The sequence below is a fragment of the Rhinatrema bivittatum genome, chromosome 8 (genome assembly GCF_901001135.1).
Source record: "Rhinatrema bivittatum chromosome 8, aRhiBiv1.1, whole genome shotgun sequence".
NCBI classification, from domain to species: domain Eukaryota; kingdom Metazoa; phylum Chordata; class Amphibia; order Gymnophiona; family Rhinatrematidae; genus Rhinatrema; species Rhinatrema bivittatum.
The window spans coordinates 76442412-76465163 of record NC_042622.1 but is presented as its reverse complement, the minus strand read 5'-3'; the positions used below and the strand labels follow the sequence as shown (position 1 = coordinate 76465163).

General features: G+C 43.3%; 1 protein-coding gene across 2 annotated transcripts in view; it reads right to left on the bottom strand.

Moving 5' to 3' along the window:
• The window catches only part of LOC115096615 (collagen alpha-1(XXVII) chain B-like), a 514116-nt gene that overhangs the window by 10048 nt on the left and 481316 nt on the right, over positions 1 to 22752 (bottom strand). For both annotated transcript variants that reach the window (XM_029611498.1, XM_029611499.1), the window contains exons 56-58: positions 14603 to 14629; positions 12972 to 13037; positions 4837 to 5005 (exon numbers count right to left, since the gene is read on the bottom strand). In XM_029611498.1, coding sequence (XP_029467358.1) covers positions 4837 to 5005; positions 12972 to 13037; positions 14603 to 14629 — 262 coding nt within the window. The remainder of the gene's footprint in view (positions 1 to 4836; positions 5006 to 12971; positions 13038 to 14602; positions 14630 to 22752) is intronic.

Here is a 22752-nt window from a genome sequence, read left to right as displayed (position 1 = left end):
ATATAGATAGTCATGGCTTAATGGAGAAGAGTCAGCAAAGGGTAGTCTAACCTTACCAATCTTTTAGATGTTTTTTGAAAGTGTAAATAAATGTGCAGATAAATGTGTGCCAGTTGATATAGCATATCTGGATTTTTAGAAGGCATTTGACAAAGACCTCCATGAGAGCCTTCTCAGGAAATTCAAAAGTCATGGGATAGGAGGAAGTGTCCTATTGTGGGTTGGTACTGGTTAAAAGACAGGAAACAGAGGGTAGGACAAAGTGGTCAGTTTTCCAACCGAAGTAAAGTCATTAGTGGAGTACCATAGAGATTGGGACTGGGATCTGTGCTGTTTAACATATTGATAAATGATCTGGAAGAGGGAACGACAAGTGAGATAATCGAATTTGCCGATGACACAAAATTATTTAAAGTTGTTAAAACTGCAGCGGATTGCGAGGAACTACAGAAGGATGTTGTGAAAGTAGGTATCTGAATGGCAGATTAAATTTAATGTGAAAAAGTGCAAAGTAATTCACATAAGGAAAAATAATCCCAAATACAGGCACACAATACAGGGATTGGGAGTCACCAGCCAGGAAAAGGTGCTTGGAGTCCTTGTGGACAATACATTGAAATATTCAACTTTGTGTGTGGTAGCAGTCAAAAAAGCAATCAAATGTTAGGAATGGTCCGACAAAGGAATGGCAAATAAAAGGAAAATATATTGCCTTTGTAGCAATCCATGGTGCAATTGCACCTTCTACCGTTCTGGTCGCCCCATCATTTAAAAGCATAGGGAACTAGAAAAGGTACAGAAGAGGGGGACATCAATGATAAAGGGAATGGAACAGCTACCTTCTGAGAGGCTATATAAGTTGAAGCTATTCAGCTTGGAAAAGAGGTGGCTGAGAGGAGACAAGATAGAACTTTATAAAATCATGAATGAGGTAAAACAGGCAAATAAAGAACAGTTATTTCCCCTTTCAAATAACACTAAAACAAGGGGGTATTCCATGAAACTAACAACCAATAGATTTAAAACAAATCATACTTTGTGCGCCTAGTGAAATCTGTTGCCAGAAGATTCTATCAAGGTGATTAGGATAGTTTTAAGAGATCTGGACAAGGTTCCTGGAGAAAATGTCCATCAACTGCCCTGCCTACCAATTGAAAGCAGTATAAAATTCAAAACTCTCTGCTACTTCTTCAAGTGCATGAATAAACCTCTCCAGACTTCTTTCCCCTTACAGACTCACAAGGTAATTCCACGACACCCAAATGGTCCTTCTCTGCTCTCACCTCTGCCAGGTTGGTCCTCTACAAGATTATGTGCTTTCAGCTGTTCTGCACCAAAAACTGGAACAAGGTACTAGTACTGTTATGCCTTGAATTGTACTACCTCATGTTCAGGAAAACAATGAAAGCATGACTTTTCAACCAGGCCTTCCCTGCTGAGACCCTCAATCTCCTGATCTAATTACTTGATCTTCTGAGCAAGGTCACAAGCTATTTGGTTAGATAACTCGCAAGTTATCCAGCTAAATGGCAACGTTTTTAACACTGAGCCACTTATCCAGCTAAATATTGCTGGATAAGTCACTAACCAGCTATAATTTATCCAGATAAAAAAGAAGAGGTCTTCCAGGGTAATACCAGGGTGGCCCTAAATTATCTGGCTAACTTAGCCAATTTTCAGTTTAACCTATCGCAGAATGGTGAATCCAGCGAAAACAGGGGGCGGGCCTGCGAAAGCCAGAAGCCATCACACCACCGTGGTGTTATCACTGCTGGATTTCACACCCAATAGCGCCACCGGGAAAGGTGGTGCTATTGGACGCACTACTGGAGACGATAACGTGGCTTACCTTATCGGCGCCAGTGAAGACATCGCGGAGTCCACCCCTTGCTGCCCAACTCTCCCCTTGCTGCCCCGACTCCGCCCCTAGCAAGCTATTGCATGCAAAAAGGGACTTTTTGCGTGCGATAGTGGCTTATCATATGTGATAAGCTTTACAAAATGACCCCCTAAGTTAGCAAGAGGCCTATTTTAGAGCAGGTCTCAAAGTTATTTGACCTTGTGTGGCCGGATAACCTGCCACTTAACCAGATAACCTCCTCATTTATCAAAATGCGTTAAGGCGTTTTCGCATGCGTTGAGGGCTTCTCACATGCGAAAAGCCCTGTTAACACATGCGATAAGCCCTTAACGCATGCGAAAACGCCTTTAATGCATGCGATAGCACCATATCGTATGGTGCGATGTAAATCCGAAAAAGAGGAGGAGTTAGGGGCAGGGTTTACCATTTTGCAAAGCCCTATTGCACAGCTTTAATGCCAATTTAAACCATGTGATAGCTTGTGTTACAGCTGATCGCTGCCAATTTGAAGCTCCCAGAGCATCCACCTTTATGAAAGAGAGAGAGAGAGAGAGAGAGAGCGAGCCTAGCCATAATGCATCACCCTAGATACTTATTTATATCTCTATGGGAGGCCCACCTAGTAACTCAGGTGAGGTTTAGGTATTAGTGTAGGGGGTTAGGGGCCACTTTGACATTCAAAGTGAGACGTATGAACAGAACAGTGTTCTCTTGTGAACATTTGATGACCCTCGGAGTGAGGAAACTCACCCAAAGATGAGATTTGTGCAATGTTCTCCCAACCTCTCTCTCTCTCTCTCGCCCGCTCCCCCATAGCAAACATGGTCCCCCCAGTGGTTGTATGTATGAAATACCATATTCTGGCACTTATCTCAAAATGCAAAAAGGTTATTGCAATTTAAAGTAACTTAGCTCTTCACATAGGTATTAGTGCAAATTGCGATAAACTCCCTATTATCACAAAACATGCCCCTTTTCCCATCACATGCGATATTTACCTCATTTTGATAAATCCAGGCCTAAGTTAGTTGGCTCTGTTAAATACATTTTAAAAAGTGATTTGCGGGCCTGTAGCCTGATGTCTGAACCCCTCCCCAACATGTCACACATGAAGACTGCTGAGTATTATGATGATCCGTAATTCAGAAAATAAATAATTTTTGCCATATTCATATCTCTGATGCCTGCCATATATTTTGAATAGGAAATTTAAGGAAAATCAAAAAGTTATCACCAGATGTTTTTTCTTGAGATATATGAAGGCTGCCCTCCCACCCACCCAAACTCTCTCCAATGTTTACAAATAGATGTATTTGCCGGTCAGTACAACCGTCACTCCTACTTTCACCTCTTTCTCCATTTTATTTTTCATTTAAAGTTTCTCCTGTCCCCCTGCCCTACTTGCAACCTCTGGAACCCCAGGCTGCCCTCTACCGCCCCTTCCAAGATGCAGAAATCCCAGCCAGGAGCGAGGGATTAACTTACCCACTTCCAGTGCTGCTTTGACAGCAGCTCGTCTGGCAGCGTAAACTGTGGGGTAGCTTACACTTCTAGCGCTTCTCCTGACAGAGTGGCACTGAAAGCGCTAGGAGCACGTACATTAATACCTTGCTCCTGGCTGGGATTTCAGGGTTGGGAGTGGGGAAACATTGGGGTTCCAGAGATTGCACGTGAGGAGGAGGGGGCAGGAGAAAACTTACATTAAAATTAAAAAGGGGGAAATGGATGAGGATTGGGCAAGCTGCCTGTCAGATGCATCTATTTGTAATCATCGGGGAGGGGGGATAGGGAGTGGACAGCCCGGCAGGGCTATGTTTAGTTATGTGGATAACTTAAAAACATAAACGGTTTTATTCAAACATAGCTGGTTAGGCTTTTAAGTTATCTGGCTGAATATTTGGGACAAATTATCCAGCTAACTTTAGCTGGATAACTTGTTTGCTTGCCGGCTTACTGAATATGAACCTCTATAAGTCTTTTATTATTGCATTCCCAGTGCTATTATAACTCTAAATTTCATTCTAACTGTAAATTTACTTCAAATTCTATTATTTGATTTAAATTTGTTGCAATCTGCCTTGAAGCTATTCCTGGAAAAAGGCAGAATATCAAATGTCTATAAATAAAATAAATTAGCCAGACAGACTAAAGAAAGCTATTGCTATCCCTGGGATTGAGTAACAGGAAATGGTACTACTTCATGAGATCTGCCGGGTACTTGTGACCTGGACTGACCACTTTCAGAGACAGGATGCTGGGCTCGATGGACCTTGGTTTGATTCAACATGGTATTTGTTATCTTCCTGTGCAAAACAAATATGTAAAGACAAAAAAAAATTAAAAAATAAATAGGACGTGTGTACTGTTAGCTATATGTTGTTGAGCTTTCCATCTTCCTGTGCCTGGAATAGTCTTCCTGAGTTTGTGCACCTCTCTCTGGCCATATTCATAATCCCACCTAAAAACCTACCTTTCCGAGGCTGCTTTTAAATCTTAAACCCTGGTGCTCTCTGATCTTGATTTTAAGCATGATTTTTTTTTTTTAACAGGAGTAATTTGTGTATTTGCAAGTTCTATTGGTAACTGTATATCCATGTACTTTGTATGGATATAGTGGAGGTATATCTCAGGAGTTAGACCAGCAGGCTGAGAACCAGGCAAGACAAGGTTCAAAAATTGCTTCTCCCACTTATTGTGATCTTAGGCAAGTCCATTGCCTCAGGTACAACTTAGATTGTATTCCTCTAGGGAAGGGAAATACCTGTTGTACTCTATTTGTAACTCATCTTAAGCCTGGGTTTGGAAAGGCGAGTAATTCAAAGCCAGCCCTGTTTTAAATAAGTAGAATATGATAACAGCCAACTTGGATCATGGTCCTAGCTTTGTGGTTTTTGGAATGGTTTCTCATACTTCAGACAAATTGATATTTTCAGAATGCAGAACTGGCATTATCCTCAAGGTCTGGAGTCCCTCACCATCGCCTATCTTCTGTTCACAGTTCATGAGATCTCTGCAAAGACGAACAGGGTTTTCCTTGGTTCCCATAGGATTTTTGATGCTCTGAATGAGGCTGCTGAGGTAGTACAGGGTCTTAAAGATCTCCTCTCCCTGATTCAATAGTAGAAAGTCAGAATTTGGATAGGTCTAGCAAAAAAAGATAAAACATAAGAAGTTACAGAAAATTGTCGTTATACATAAAAGAAATTCATCATCATCTATCTGACTTAAAATAATGATGTAAAATCTGCCACATACCCAGCCTAACACACAGCTGATACAGTAAAGCATGCTCAGCTGAGCACACTGTTTAACTCGCAACTGGATGCGCATTTTGGACGCGCGTCCACAACCCCTTACAGGGCTTCCCAAACCTTTAGCCAAAATGACCCCATTTTAGCACTTAAACATTCACATAACCCCAGAAGACAAACAAAACAAATTAACAGGGGTGCATTGCTACACTTTCACCTTCCCTGGACTCCAGCTAAACTCTCTCGCTTAAACTCCACCCTCTCCAGAGGACCTGCTCTCTTAATCTCCTCCCCTCCAGTGGACCCTCTTTCTTAACTTCTACCCCTCTAGCTCATCCCACCTTACATCCTCCAGTTCCTCGCCTCCCTAGCCCATTCCTTGTTTCATCCCCTCCAGGTGATCTCTCATCCTAAATCTCTTCTTACAACCCCTAAACAATCCTCCGTCATCCCCAATCCCATCTCAATGCCAGGGCTCGCTTCCTCCTCTTTCTCCTCTTCCTCCTCTTCATCCCTTCTCTCACGCCTCCCCCCAGCATCTCTTACATCTTACAGTTGATCTTTTGTCATTCCCCCTCTCCCACCCTCCAAGGACAATTCCTCTCCAGTTGATCCAACCCTCAAATCTCTCCTGCATCTGATTCCTTCCTTCAAACAACCCCTCCTCCAAACCCCCCCCCCCCCCCCCCGGCCAGGGTCAGTGGCACTATTTTCCTTTGGGCAGGCTGATGATAGGGGCAACATTTTTCTTTGGAGTAGATTCAGTGGTGGATGAGGAGAAAGTAGTAGTGGCAATCTCCACTGGCTCATGTATACTCAGCCTTCTCGTCCCCTCTTGGTTAGATCCAAGTCTGACCATGATCGGCAAGTGAGAGAAACATTAGTAGTGGTAGTCAACATGGGACCTGTGAGTTAGTCCAACCTCGTAGATCCTGCAGTGGCTCTGATCCCTCCTTGTGCAGGACTTCCTGTTACCACAGAAACTCAAGCAAGGGCCAGGACACGGCAGGGCCTGTGAGTGCAGGCTGACTCCCTCTAGTAATGCTGCTGCCAGCACCTTAACAGCACTGCTGTCTGAGGCACTTGTGACTCCAGCTGGAGGTTTTGTGATCCCATTTGGGGTCCCGACCCACAGTTTGGGAAGCCCTGCCTTATACCATAAGAGGTTTAGCACATCCAAAATGCGCATCCAACCCCCCCCCCCCCCCCCCCCCCCGAAACTAACAGCATTCATCACACGCAAATGCACGACGATGAGGCTATTAGCTTTTCACCTCAAATACAAAAAAAAAAAAAAATGTGCGCCCGATCCGCACATTTGTATGCTCAGAAAGTAACGCCAGCCCAGAGCAGGCATTAATATCTGAGCGGCCCAAAACAGTGTACAGAAAATCAGAAAATACTGCTTTTCTGTACATCCTCTGACTTAAGTCGGAGGAACCGAAAGGATAATAAAATAATAAAAAAAAAAAAGGTTAAAAAGAAGTGCTGGCGATCAGATTAGGAAAAGGGATGCTGGGCCCAGGTTAAAGAAAACAGACGCTCGTAACATTGAGCGTCTGTTTTCCTAACCCACTGACAGGCACCTCTTCTGGGCTGCCAAGGAGGTGCTAGGGGCGCGCAATTGTCCTTAGCGCCTCCTTTTAGCCGCGACCCCATCATTTAAATATTCTATCGCACGCCCAGGAGAGTTGGTTGGGCGCGCGTTAGGAAAGCGGGCGCTCAACACTGAGCTCCTGTTTTCCGTGCAGCTTTACTCTATCAGCCTGAAAAAGAGCAACTCAGAAGGCCATTTTTAAAGCCATTTCTGGGAGCCCAAATCGTTTTATATGCGTATTGGGTGTCTGAAAATTGCCCTCACTGAATTCAGCTAACATGCCCTCTTTTAGTCACATTAATTGATAGTGTTCCTGGGGGCATGTTTGTTGGGGAAAAAAAAATAATGCATGTAACTACATGGTATTTTCAAATGCATGTGTATTTTCCTTAAAAAAAAAACCCCAATAAAGTCTCTGTACAAAATGCAGGTGCAAATATCCTTTGATACTTAGTAAGTGTGACAATTTTCAAAGTGAAAGTATGCACCTAACATGCAAGGTTTATCCACATTGAGTAGCAGGGACGTAGCGAGGGGGGGGGGGGGGATTGTGGGGGCCAGGCTGTAAGGCAGAGGTGGGCACATTTTTTTGTACTGAAGCCACATTACAAGATATTGAGCAAAATCGGGGCTGGAGGATGGGGCAGGGCCTGGCACAGTAGGGTGGGCACTGCGGGTCCTCGACACTACAGTCAAATCTCTGTCACTTGCTACAGGCATTTCAGTACCCAGCAGGCGCCTCTACAAAATGAGAAAAACCTTCAACCCAACAGGTACACGTAGCAGACCTCACCTCAGTCACACATGCAGGCCACAAAGTATAAATAAGGTGCAGACAAAAAACTGGACTGGAAACCACTAAAAGCCAGACTCATATGCAGTGCAATAAATCAAAAACAAATATCACCATTCCTCAGAAAAAAAAGTCAAGAAATATAAATCAATCATAACAGTGAGGAAACCATAGTATTAAAAAGCATATTTCAAAACAGATGGCAAATAGAACACCACCTAATAATTAAGATCAAGAACAATAAAAAAACTTTAAACATTTTCCCAAAATCAATCAAATATTTCAAAATAGCAGACTTATCCAATACCCAATAATTTAAACTAATAAGGGTAAAAAAAATAAATTCCCCCTCCATATCTATAAACTTTTTATTTCCAGTCACCCTGAGATTGTAGACTTGGATTAGTCGAGGGAAGGAGAGAAAATTACACACAAACTTACTCCTCTCTCTCACTCTCTCTCACACACACTACCCTCTCTTCTCCTCACTCCCCTCTTCTACTTCCTCCCATCTCATTCACCTTCAATCATTCACCCAAACCCTACACCCTCTTTCCTTCTCTCTGTCACTCACCTTCCCACTAATTGCCTTACCTTCCCTCTGTCACTCATCCCCTCACTTCTACTCACCTTTTTCCCTTGCTTCATTACCCTTCCCTCTGTCACTCATCTCTCATTCCCAATCACCCCTCAGTCACTCCTTCCATTTCCTCCCCTCGTCAATTACTCTTACTCCCAATTCACTCCTTCTCAGTCACACACCCTTTCCTTTCCACTCATTTTTATCCCTTCCATTTTACTCACTCACCATTCTCACCACTTTCTCTTCCTTCCCTCTCTGTCCCTTCCCTTATTCACCACCCCCATCAGCTCCAGGCCTCTCCTTGCTGGTGGGGGTGGAAACCCGCCAGTGCGACAACAATGGGGCCCACTCCTCGCTGGAGGGGGATGGGAACCCTGCCAGCGTGATGTCACCGGGCCTCTCCTTGTTAGTGGGGGATGGGAACCCCACCAGTGTGATGACAATGGGGCCCACTCCTCGCTGGAGGGGGATGGGAACCCTGCCAGCGTGATGTCACCGGGCCTCTCCTTGTTAGTGGGGGATGGGAACCCCACCAGTGTGATGACAATGGGGCCACTCCTCGCTGGAGGGGGATGGGAACCCTGCCAGCGTGATGTCACCGGGCCTCTCCTTGTTAGTGGGGGATGGGAACCCCACCAGTGTGATGACAATGGGGCCCACTCCTCGCTGGAGGGGGATGGGAACCCTGCCAGCGTGATGTCACCGGGCCTCTCCTTGTTAGTGGGGGATGGGAACCCCACCAGTGTGATGACAATGAGGCCCACTCCTCGCTGGAGGGGGATGGGAACCCTGCCAGCGTGATGTCACCGGGCCTCTCCTTGTTAGTGGGGGATGGGAACCCCACCAGTGTGATGACAATCTGGCCTCTCTTCACCAGCACACAATGGGCCCTCTTCTCGCTGGCACAGGATGGCAACCAACGCACCGGGGGCTCTTCTCTTCTCTCCAGTCCTCTGTATAAGTGTTACAATTGCCTCTTACAGCAAATATAAGAGCCAATCGCAACACTTATACAGGGGAAAGGCAGGCAGGCAGGTGAGCGTCTGCCTGCCTGCCAATTGCATCTTTATTCAGGATGCTCACCTGCCCGCCCACCCTTGTGGAGAGAAACGTTTGGCCACGTGCTTTCCTCCTCCCCCTCTTCGGGTGCCGACGTCATCAGCAAAGGCCAGGACCTGCGACGCGTGATTCCGCACGTCATTCAAAGGGGATGGCTGATGACGTCGGCACTTGGCGAACATTGCGGGCCACATCTAATGTTAATTTTTAAAAGTTTAGCGGACCAGATGGAAGCCAGTGATGGCTCTGATTTGGCTCATGGGCTGTAGTTTGCCCATCCCTGCTGTAGGGAGTTCCCAGGGGCCTCTTTCTTGTGACCTTAAGCATTTCTTCAAGGAGTTTTGCGGTAATGGGAGAGGGGGGGAGCGCCAGGGAGGCAACAGAAACATATTGGCTCCCAGGCACCGAAGACCTTTGCGACATCACTGTTGAGAAGGTGATATGCTGAGAAAGCATGTGTGTACAGACTCGGGTCAAATTTTAAAAGCGTTGATCACGCAAAAAACGCCCACAAATGCGCATATGTGAGCCGCACGCAAGCAATGCGGATTTTAAAAAGCCGCAAAATACGCGCACGCGTACCCGTGCACGTGTGAGGAATAAGGGGGCGGAAAAGGGGCGGGGCATGACCATTCTGGGGGAGGGGGGCCCAAGACACTCGCATACCTCTGTCAACTGGGTGGGGTGCAGGATAAATAACCAGGGGAGTCTGAAAGACTTCGATATTAACTGGGCAAACTGGTGGACCAATCGGAAGACTGGGAATGTGCCTTACGTGAGCGTGTTAAAAAAATCCACCGACAAATGCGTGTAAAAGCAAAGCACTATGGCACACACGCGCGCTGGCTATGGCTGAGTAACCTCTTAAAATTAGGAGAATACTTACACGAGGTTGGTGTATTTATGTATGTATTTATGAACTTTTAATATACTGACATTCGTGGGACACATCATACTGGTTTACAATCAACTCAAGGAGAAAGGAAAATTACAAAAAACAGTACAAAAAAATTACAAAAATCATACACATACTTGCTCACGTGTATTTACAACAGGTGAGCAAGTATGTGTATGATTAAAAATTCCAGTGTATATTCATTCGTGTGCTGATATGTGTGTGTATGGGCACATGCACGCTTGTTTTAAAATTATCGTCATTGTCTTTTATGTGTACTTTTACTGCAGAAAAAAAAAAGCAGGTGCAATTAATCACCTGCACTTTGCATATAGATTTGCTTTAAAACTTGCCACAGGTAGAAAGTCCACAGGTAAGAAGTATTTCTAGTCTTTGTCCCCATGCAAACAGTTTGAAAATTGCCCCATTAATGCACAGAAGTGTAGAGTCATGCATTGCAAGCATATAATTCCAAAAAGGGTGGTAGATGACGAGGTAAGATACTGATGTGCACCCAACAAGATAACAATCTCAGGATGATTGTACTTGATAATCTCAAGGTTACAAAACAGTACGGCAAGGCACTAACAAGAACCAGAAGAAACCTAGGATGCACAGAGAGAGGTATTATGTGGGAAGAAGAGAATGATAATGCCTTGCTGAGCCCTCATCTAGCATACTGGGCAATTTTGAGTAATCTGTGCAAATGCCAGATCCACAGATATTTTTGTAGCTGTGTGGTCTAGCTAATTTTCAAAGGAAACCTTTGTGGATAGTTTCCCTTTGAAAATTAGCTATAAAGTACCTGCAGACCTTGGATTTGCTATATTTGTGGGTTGGCTGCGTACTTGAAAATGCACATGTAGATTTGAAAATCAAATCTACAAGCACATTTTCTCTTCCCTGATCGGTCTCTGCCACAGCACAGTTTTGTGATATCTAAATCTCTGAAGTGTGTAAGTTTCACCCCAGGAAATTTAGCTGGGTAATAATTCCTTAGTTACTTGGCTATCAAGCCCATGTATTAAAAAGCAGGTTCCTGCTCTAATCTTAACATATATTTTCATTTACACTCACACTATAAAAGCATGTATGTGATGCTTAAGCAACTGGTGTACAAATGGAACAAGAATTTAAATACATGCTAAACTGAAAAACCACACTAAAACTGTGAGTAAAACTGAACTGTATGCACTTTGGTGCTATGCATTCCAAGTTGGGCACAATCTTGCATGCAAAGCCATTTTGGCAAGGCAAGGGAAGTTAAATCAAAGCTTAAACTTCCTGGGGTGGATACCTACAGCTGAAGTATGCACTCTGATGTACTATTCAGAGATGTAGATGTCCGCCTCGGGGAGCTTACGCTTTGATTTAACAAATGCTTCCTGTTATGGTTTATCTGGGTGGGGTGGGAAGGTTTGAGAGCAACATGGATGCAAGTGATTGTACCCATTCGGCTTGGCTTGTCATCTCTTGCCACTGTGCATGCTGCTGGGGATACTTTATGTAGTCCCTGATCCCCATTTTATCAAGGCCTGCAGTACCTGACTGAAACACCTTGAAAATGACAACTAATGTATTTCACCTACTACAGCCACTGTGACCAAACCTGGTATTGCATGTCCACAGGCAGAAGATATAATTTGTAATTAATTCTTAGAAAGACAAGCAACTTGACAAAGTGCACATAACAAATTTAGCAGGGGAACTGGGGGTGGGGATGATGGGGATTTATATCCAGTTTGTATCATGTTCGGTTTGCATAAGGTAACTTTCTGTATACCTACTACAAAATTTAATAAAAAACTTAAATTAAAAAAAACAACATTTAGTTTACATGTCTGAGGTGGAATAAAAGTTAACTTGCATTTTGGTGGCCATTTTATTCTATTGCTGTGCTCAGTGTGGTAGAAGCAGCTAGACACAACATGACCACCAGAAATGTCTTTTATTCCACCTCAGACCCAGGGGTTACATTTCCAGTGTTAAGAAAACTACCCTTTAACATGCTAAGCAATCTGCCGTTTAACATGCCTCTCTGCATTGCTGAATAATAGCTAATAGCTTCATTAACGTGGGATTTTCATTTTTTTTCTGTACACAAAGCCTTTTAAATACTTGGTTTAAGTTAGCGCTGAAAAATTCGTGTTCCCTGTTGGATTGTCAAATTTGCGCTAATATTGTATCATGTATTTACCTTAAAATTTGATTAGCTTTGAGACTAATTTGGAAAAGACAGAATTTCAAATATCTATAAATAAATAAAGTAGGATAAAACCTGTGCTAAGGTCAGTGCTCGTTATTACACTGCCCCTAAATCTCTTTGAAAATGATCCTCTCGTGTGTTCAGTATTTGAGGCTGCATCTCCAAAAGGCAGGGGCAGTCTAGAGAAGGATTTACCAAAATAGTGCAAAGTCTGCACCACAAGTCTTATGAAATGAGAACCATGGACCTAAATGCATGGAATATATGTGATAAAGGCATTCAAATACAGTACCTCAACAGTATTACAGTACACAGCAGCAGCATTTTTTCAGTGTATATAGGAAATTCTAGAACAAGAGGGCCAATAAAGAATATACAAATGGAGTAGACCCCGGAATAACATTAGGAAGTATTTCTTCACAGAAAGGGTGGTAGATACAGGAAACCTCCTCCTAGTGGAAGCCAAAAAAAAAAAACCACTTTAAAAAAATGACGGAGGCACAAGCTAAGCAAGATGATCCTTTGGATGTGAGGATGTGAATGTAAGGCCTGAGATAAAGTTGGCTCTGCAGTAGTACAACAGGAATCGAAAATGGGAAGACTGGATGGGCCTTGTAGTCTTCATGTGCTGTCGCATCGTGCTTCTACATTAGGAAGCTGTGAATTGGAGAGTCAGATAGCACATCATCATCCCGTACCCTTCGTTTTTGCATACTGGTACATTACCTCGGTCCTGAACACACCACTTGAATCCATCAGAGCCCTGAAGGTAGAGCTGAGCTCATCTTGTTCCTAAAAATAGATGTTAATCCACAATTAGCAGAACATGTGCACAGGTCACCGGGAACAATTGGGGTGAACAAGCTCTGAAGGACATTCTGAGAACATGACTTAGGGGTAGATTTTCAAAGGGGTATGCGCGTAAGATACGCGTGTACCCCCCGAAAACCTACCCCAAACTCCCCTGCGCGCGCCGAGCCTATTTTGCATAGGCTCGGTGGCGCACGCAAGCCCCGGGACGCGCATAAGTCCTGGGGCTTGCAAAAAGGGGCGGTCGGGGGCATAGCCAGGGGCGTGTGGGCGGTCCGGGGGTATGGCCGAGTGCCCTGACACAGCGGCTTGTATCGGGGCTTGCCGTGCCGGCGCACGTAAGTTACTACAGCCCGGAGGCAGTAGTAACTTCTCCGATAAAGGTAAGGAGGGTCTAGATAGGGCCGGGGGGTGGGTTAGGTAGGGGAAGGGAAGGGAAGGTGCGGGGGGGGGGGGGGGTAGAAAGAAAGTTCCCTCCGAGGCCGCTCCAATTTCGGAGCGGCCTCGGAGGGAATGGGCAGCACGCGCAGGGCTCGGCGTGCGCAAGTTGCACAAATGTGCACCCCCTTGCGCGCGCCGACCCCGGATTTTATAAGATATGTGCGGCTACGCGCGTATCTTATAAAATCCAGCGTACTTTTGTTCGTGCCTGGTGCGCGAACAAAAGTACGCGTGCACGTATGTTTTTAAAATCTACCTCAGAGAATTACGAAAATTTACAAAAATAAAATAGACTATACTTTGCTTTCACATTTTAAACCAGTATTGAAAATTTTGGTACAAGGTAAGGAGGGCTGGATGGTTGTTTTGACTTGTGTAGTAGGACTGGGAGTTCAGACAAGCACACTTTGTGGTCTGAAGTTGAGTAGACAGCACCATTAGAGACATCCATGACTATTTTCAAGGTTAGTCTGAAAGGGGAAGGAATTGCATATTCAATGGTGACCATCCACTCACGCCAGTGCATAGTTTCATAGGGACGGTGCATATTTGTTTTTGATTCTCAATGATGTTATTCTGTAAAAGTATTGGGTAGACTTTCTAGTATCTGTTGGGAATCTTAATAAGTTGGACAATCTTCAAATTACATCTTGAGGTTGAGGGGGAAAGGGGGTGAGTTTGGGGCTAGGTATTGAACATCTGTAACAAGAATCTTGTTGTAAACCAACGTTGGGTAAGAGCACAACCACTCAAGGTTCTCTTTAATTGTATTGTTTTGCAAATGTTTAATAAAAAAAAGTTTTAAACAAAAAAATAAAATAAGCTGACTCTCTGCATTGTGTATTTACTTAAACTTTGATTTTTTTGTAATTCCTACTGAGCATCAATAGTGGATGAGACTTTTCTTTGGCCTTTGGGTTCCTGTTACCGCCCAGTCACTTCTCTCAAGTGGGAGGGAGATTATTATTCTAATAGATAAAGCAGTTAGAGTACAAATGGTGGTGGTGTGGAGTAAAAGTAACCAAAGCAAGGAGGATATATTGGTATGATAACGTTTGCTACATGAAGGCACTCACAATTTCGTAAAATGAAAATGTATGACTTACAAATGAATGTGGAATTCCAGGAGGACCCTAGAAGTGAAAAGAAATCAACATGTAAATGAATTGTACTATTTTAATGTTTGTAGTAAAGCGTGGACAAGGTTTAAATGACTGTAATCCCCAGAACATGACAAATTAGCAAATAAAATATCCTGTCTTTATCTAGGCAGTGGAAATTTCCTCCATGGACAAGCAGAACAATAATCAGCGACATAAGTGAATTACATCATCTGCTGGTGCTGAAAAAGAAAATCTCTCTCAAAACTGGGAAAAACCTGTTTTCTGAGCGTATTCTTTTTTTTTTTGCTCTTGAGCCGCTCGTCAAATTTTTTTCCTTGCATTTTCATTTCTGTTTCCTTCTCATAAGAACATAAGAAAATGCCATACTGGGTCAGACCAAGGGTCCATCAAGCCCAGCATCCTGTTTCCAACAGTGGCCAATCCAGGCCATAAGAACCTGGCAAGTACCCAAAAACTAAGTCTATTCCATGTTACCATTGCTAATGGCAGTGGCTATTCTCTAAGGGAACTTAAAAGCAGGTAATGGACTTCTCCCTCCAAGAACTTATCCAATCCTTTTTTAAACACAGCTATACTAACTGCACTAACCACATCCTCTGGCAACAAATTCCAGAGTTTAATTGTGCGTTGAGTAAAAAAGAACTTTCTCTGATTAGTTTTAAATGTGCCACATGCTAACTTCATGGAGTGCCCCCTAGTCTTTCCATTATCCGAAAGAGTAAATAACCGATTCACATCTACCCGTTCTAGACCTCTCATGATTTTAAACATCTCTATCATATCCCCCCTCAATCGTCTCTTCTCCAAGCTGAAAAGTCCTATCCTCTTTAGTCTTTCCTCATAGGGGAGCTGTTCCATTCCCCTTATCATTTTGGTAGCCCTTCTCTGTATCTTCTCCATCGCAATTATATCGGCGACCAGAATTGTACACAGTATTCAAGGTGGGGTCTCACCATGGAGCGATACAGAGGCATTATGACATTTTCCGTTTTATTCACCATTCCCTTTCTAATAATTCCCAACATTCTGTTTGCTTTTTTGACTGCCGCAGCACACTGAACCGACGATTTCAATGTGTTATCCACAATGAGAGCAGGGCCAGGAGGCCAGGAGGACGGCCAGGAGGAGGGCCAGGAGGCCAGGAGGAGGGCCAGGAGGCCAGGAGGAGGGCCAGGAGGACGATTTCAATGTGTTATCCGCCAATGAGAGCAGGGCCAGGAGGCCTTTAAATTACCCGCGGCGACGAAAACTCACCTCTTCAGCGATTTCTTCAGCGGGACGGGACCGTGCGGGGCCTGCCCCTTTGTCTCGCCCCTTCGTCTCGGCCCCGAGAAAGCCACGAACCTTACCCACAGACGAAACTACAGCACAAACAAATGCCAATCAGCCATGGACAAACGGATTTTTCTGACCGGATAAAGCCATAACGCACCGACCACTTTCAAACACCTAAACCAATCCTTTCCAGCCACAATACAACACACCCTTCACAATCTCGCCAGCGTCCATCAACTAAAATCAAATGTCTAACTAGCCCTCACAGAATCCACTCCAGCAGTTCCAGCATCCACCCCAACAGTTCCAGCATCCACTCCAGCAGTTCCAGCATCCACCCCAACAGTTCCAGCATCCACTCCAGCAGTTCCAGCATCCATCCCAGCAGTTCCAGCATCCACTCCAGCTGTTCCAGCATCCATCCTAGCAGATTCCGCACGTATCCGGTCACAGACCTACCCCTACTCATAACCTCTAGCAAACCAGCATATAATGACACACAGCCATTCCATCCCCATACTCAAGAGAAAACCCAGAAATAACTCTCCACCAGACCCCATTCAGACACCCAGACAACAAAGACTCATCAACATCATGACATCTCCCATTACACAACTCCTCGGCCTTTCATTATTCACTTTAACCTTATTCAATGCACAGTCACTGTCCAAAAAAATGCACCTTCTAAATGATTACCTAATTGACAACAACCCTGACATATGTGCAATAACGGAAACATGGCTAAAACCCACGGACATATCATTAACAAACCAACTACCTACACAATCCTTCGACCTCTTCTCAATACCTAGACCGAAAAAGAAAGGAGGAGGAATTTTACTTGCTGCAAAAAAACAATTGGGTATAACACTACAACAATCATACTCCACCTCAAAACTTGAATGCTCCATATTCAAATCTCAACATCTACAAATATTCCTCATCTACGCCACACCAGGAACGCTAGAGGCTAACCCCTCCCCTCTAATAGAGATGATAGCCAAACATCTAAATTCAGACAAACCAACCATCATACTGGGAGACTTCAACATTCACGTAGACTCCACCCCTCAATCCACTAACTGCGAAACCTTCCTTACCTCCCTCAGTCACCTTGGATTCACACAAATAATCAGCGGGCCCACTCACAAAGCAGGTCATACATTAGACCTCATATTTATCAACGAGAGCTGGTCCATCCATACAAATCCCACCTGCACGCCTATCCCATGGTCAGACCACCAGCTTATAGACACAACCCTCAAAATGAAAAACACACCTCCTCCAAACATCTCCAAAACCACCATTCATTTCAGGAAACCATGCGCACTGGAGTTACTCAACAAACAATGCTCCAAAGACCTCAAACAAATTGACTTCTCAGACGCCAACACAGCCACCACTTCATGGATCAAACTCACGAACAAAATAGCTGATCAACTCTGCCCAACCTCCTCAAAAGAAATCCAACCGACACGAGACAACAGAAAACCATGGTTCACCCCAGAACTCAAAACCCTGAAACAGAAACTACGAAACAAAGAACAAAGCTGGAGAAACAACCCTTCTCCCACATCCAGACTTGACTTCAAAGCCACCCTCAACACCTACAGAAACGCCATACACAAAACAAAAAAGGACTTCTATGCAAAAAGAATTCATAACTTCATCTTCGACTCGAAGGCTTTATTCTCCTACGTCTCATCACTCACCAAACCAACACCACCATCCATTCCAGACCACCTAGCGCTCAGTAAGGCCAACGAACTAGCCACCTACTTCAAAACAAAAATCTCAAACCTCACCCTCTCCCTTACAACCCACCAAACGCTTCCAACACCTCATAGCACATACCAACTCACTCTGAATTCTAGACTAGAGTCATTCGAGCCCACATCAGCCATGGAGATTGAAAACTTACTTAAAAAAATTAAACCATCGGCACATCCCTCGGACCCACTCCCTACTAATTTGCTCACTGCCATCTCTAGCACCGTCGCAAAACCTATTGCAGAAATCATCAATACCTCCTTAGCCATGGGCACAGTTCCTAATCAGCTAAAACTTGCAATCCTCAAACCCCTACTGAAAAAACCAACTGCATCACCCATGGATCCAGCCAACTACAGACCCATTGCAAACCTGCCCCTGATCTCCAAACTGATGGAAAAAGCGGTAAATAAACAACTTTCCGAATACCTCGAGGAGCACAACATTCTTTCCCCGGCACAATATGGTTTTCGCAAATCTCGAAGCACAGAGTCCCTTCTGCTTTCCCTCACTGATAATTTACTTTTGAACCTGGAGAAAAAACAGTCATTCTTACTGGTCCTACTAGACCTGTCTTCAGCGTTCGACATGGTAAATCACTCACAACTCCTAGAACAACTATCAAACATAGGAATCAAAGGCACAGCCCTCTGTTGGTTCAAATCGTTCCTATCCAACAGGTTTTACAAGGTCAGAATCAACAACAAGGAATCTGACCCCATCCTATCAGACCAAGGCATACCACAAGGTTCATCCCTCTCCCCTCCCCTGTTCAACATTTACCTCCTCCCCCTCTGCCATTTGCTATCTCAACTCAAGCTTACTCATTACCTCTATGCAGACGACATCCAGATCCTAATCCCCATCACAGAATCAATTCAAAAAACCTTCGTCTACTGGGAGAATTGTCTTAAACCAATTAAACAACTACTCTCCAGCCTAAACCTGATTCTAAACTCCAGCAAAACAGAGCTGCTACTAATCTCACACAACCCGAACAACCACCCACCTAGTCTGGCACAAACCACATCTTTAAACATTGAGCTCTCTGCAGACGTCAGGAATTTAGGTACTTGGCTTGACAATCAACTTAACCTTAAAAAATTCATAAACACAACCACCAAGGACTGCTTCTTTAAACTACAGGTCCTAAAGAAACTAAAGCCACTCCTTCACCTCAATGACTTTCGCCTCGTTCTTCAATCCATTATTTTTTCGAAACTTGATTACTGCAACTCAATCTTACTGGGCCTCCCCTCCAACAGCATCAAACCCCTACAGATGGTACAAAACGCCGCAGCCAGAATCCTAACTAACACTAATAGAAGAGACCATATTACCCCCATCTTGAGCTACCTCCACTGGCTACCCATCAAACAGAGAATCATATATAAAACCTTAACCATTATCCATAAAACAATTCATAACGTCGCACCTATATCTCTACAAACCCAACTTCGCCTACAATCATCGGCCAGACCCATCAGAAGTGCCTACAAAGGCACATTAGTCGCAGTTCCCGCCAAATCAACGTTAAGAAAAAGAGCACTATCCACTGCGGGACCACATCAATGGAATGCGCTCCCACCAGACATAAGACTCGAACCCAATCTACCAGAGTTCAAAAAAAGGTTAAAAACATGGCTCTTCAGGCAAGCATTCCAACTCCCAGAGTGAAACTAGGCACCTCCTCCTGTCTTTCAGATCCAACCATTGCAAGGTGTCACAAACACATTGACACTCAATTTCATACACGGACTTGATTATTCACAATATCTATTTATTTAAGTCATCCTTTTCATATTATATTATTTAACCGATTACTTGCAGACTATTTACGCTACCAAAGTTCCTTGTAAAATGTGAACACGAATAATGTTATAATAATATTATATGTTTGTTAAATACTATTGTTACTTTCACTGTTCCTTGTAATAATGTTCAATAGTTGATTGTTATTGTTCTATGTTCTATGTAAAAAACCCCAGTCTAATCTACCAGACCAGGGCAACCTTTTCGTTACTTGTAAACCGGACTGATTTGTATTGCATACAGGAATTCCGGTATATAAAAATTAAAAATAAATAAATAAATAAATGACGCCTAGATCTCTTTCTTGGGTTGTAGCACCTAATATGGAACCCAACATTGTGTAATATAGCATGGGTTATTTTTCCCTATATGAATCACCTTGCACTTATCTACATTAAATTTCATCTGCCATTTGGATGCCCAATTTTCCAGTCTCACAAGGTCTTCCTGCAATTTATCACAATCTGCTTGTGATTTAACTACTCTGAACAATTTGTGTCATCTGCAAATTTGATTATCTCACTCATCGTATTTCTTTCCAGATCATTTATAAATATATTGAAAAGTAAGGGTCCCAATACAGATCCCTGAGGCACTCCACTGTCCACTCTCTTCCACTGAGAAAATTGTCCATTTAATCCTACTCTCTGTTTCCTGTCTTTTAGCCAGTTTGCAATCCACGAAAGGACATCTCCACCTATCCCATGACTTTTTACTTTTCCTAGAAGCCTCTAATGAGGAACTTTGTCAAACGCCTTCTGAAAATCCAAGTATACTACATCTACCGGTTCACCTTTATCCACATGTTTATTAACTCCTTCAAAAAAGTGAAGCAGATTTGTGAGGCAAGACTTGCCTTGGGTAAAGCCTTGTTGACTTTGTTCGATTAAACCATGTCTTTCTATATGTTCTGTGATTTTGATGTTTAGAACACTTTCCACTATTTTTCCTGGCACTGAAGTCAGGCTAACCAGTCTGTAGTTTCCCAGATCGCCCCTGGAGCCCTTTTTAAATATTGGGGTTACATTTGCTATCCTCCAGTCTTCAGGTACAATGGATGATTTTAATGATAGGTTACAAATTTTTACTAATAGGTCTGAAATTTCATTTTTTAGTTCCTTCAGAACTCTGGGGTGTATACTATCCGGTCCAGGTGATTTACTACTCTTCAGTTTGTCAATCAGGCCTACCACATCTTCTAGGTTCACCGTGATTTGATTCAGTCCATCTGAATCATTACCCATGAAAACCTTCTCCATTATGGGTACCTCCCCAACATCCTCTTCAGTAAACACCGAAGCAAAGAAATCATTTAATCTTTCCGCGATGGCCTTATCTTCTCTAAGTGCCCCTTTAACCCCTCGATCATCTAACGGTCCAACTGACTCCCTCACAGGCTTTCTGCTTCGGATATATTTTAAAAAGTTTTTACTGTGAGTTTTTGCCTCTACAGCCAACTTCTTTTCAAATTCTCTCTTAACCTGTTTTATCAATGTCTTACATTTAACTTGCCAACGTTTATGCTTTATCCTATTTTCTTCTGTTGGTTCCTTCTCAAATTTCCTATGACAAATAATGACTTCAAATTTTCAAAACTAAGTTTGACCTCACTTTAGCTCTTTTCATGATGGCAGACTATAAACCAGGTTTCAAAAGATATCTGTACTGTTCCTACGAGATGTCCTTATCCAACCAGAAACACTGCGATGTTTGATGCTTAGGCTCATTGCATGATGTCTAACTAAGCAGCCTGTGCCTGAATGTCACCCAGGACCACACACAGAGAGAGCCAGCCAAATTGCACCTTTTCTACCTTAAATGATCTCCCAGCATTCCTTTGGCTTCCTCCTCTGCTGGCTATGTAATGCTGTTTTCTGGGTAGGTTAAACAGTACAACCTTTTCTCAACTTGTTAACACTGTAAGTGATGAATGCTGGCTCTTGCAGAACATTTGACATTCTAAGAAGAGTACACAAGGGTTTCTGATGTATTTTTATATTCCTTCACCTTGGCCGTGGCAGCTTGCAAGGTTGAAAACCCCTTTTTGACAGTTCTAAAACACATCACTCAGATCCAGACACAGCTCAGTCCACATTTTAAGGCTCCAACACAAGATAGCTCATAGGGGCAGGAACCTGGTTTATAGTAGCTTGCTACACAAGGAAAACATTTCTCCCTCAGCAAACTCTTTCACATCAGAAACAGGTTTCTGCCAACTTCTTCATGAAAATGTTAGGACACATATAACAATCCATGGCATCCCTTTTACACATCTCAGCATGAGATAGTTCAATTGAGACTTCAGGTGTTACTGTGCCTAGCACTATAACCACTTTCACTCTAGCTGAATATATCCAACACTCATTGATTCTCTGGCATGGTGGCTGGAACCTTCAAATTTGCTGAAAGGTCAGTCTTTTTACCAACCTCAGTTTCAAATTACAATTAACAACAAATGCCTCCAGTCAAGGATGGGGAGTTCATCTGAACAGCCTTTGTTCTCCAGGAAATTGTTCTCCACACAAGAGATTACTCCACATAAATCACCTATAATTGAGAGCATTCTTTAATGCTTTAAATCCATGGATAAAGAAAAATGATCCAGACAACCAAGTAGCGATGTTCTATATCAACATATAAAGACAACCATACTCTTTGAATCTCTGTTTGGAGACATACAAGATATGGAAATGGGCAATTTCCCAAATAATAAATCTCATAGCATATCCACTATTTAATTTTGGCTTCCACCACGTTGCTAAAAAAAATGCCATCCTAGAAGCACAGACCAGATGTATTCTATGAATTAAGAAAGGTGGAAGGAAGGCAAAACGATTACCGGCATAGTTAAAAGGTGAGGTGAAAGAAGCTATTTCAGCCAAAAGCACTGGCAAGTTAAATGTAGGACATTGATAAGACAGGCTAAGAGAGAATTTGAAACGAAGTTGGTCATAGAGGCAAAAACTCACAATAAAAACTTTAAAAAATATATCTGAAGCAGAAAGCCTGCTAGGGAGTCAGTTGAACCACTGGATCTTCAAAGGGTTAAAGAGGCACTTAGAGAAGATAAGGCCATTGCGGAAAGATTAAACTGTTTACTGAAGAGAATGTTGGAGAAATACTCATTCCAGAGAAGATTTTCATGGGTGATGATTCAGATCAACTGAACCAAATCACGATGTGGTAGGCTTGATTGACAAACTGAAGAGCAGTAAATCACCTGGACCAGATGGTATAGACCCCAGGGTTCTGAAAGAACTAAAAAATGAAATTTC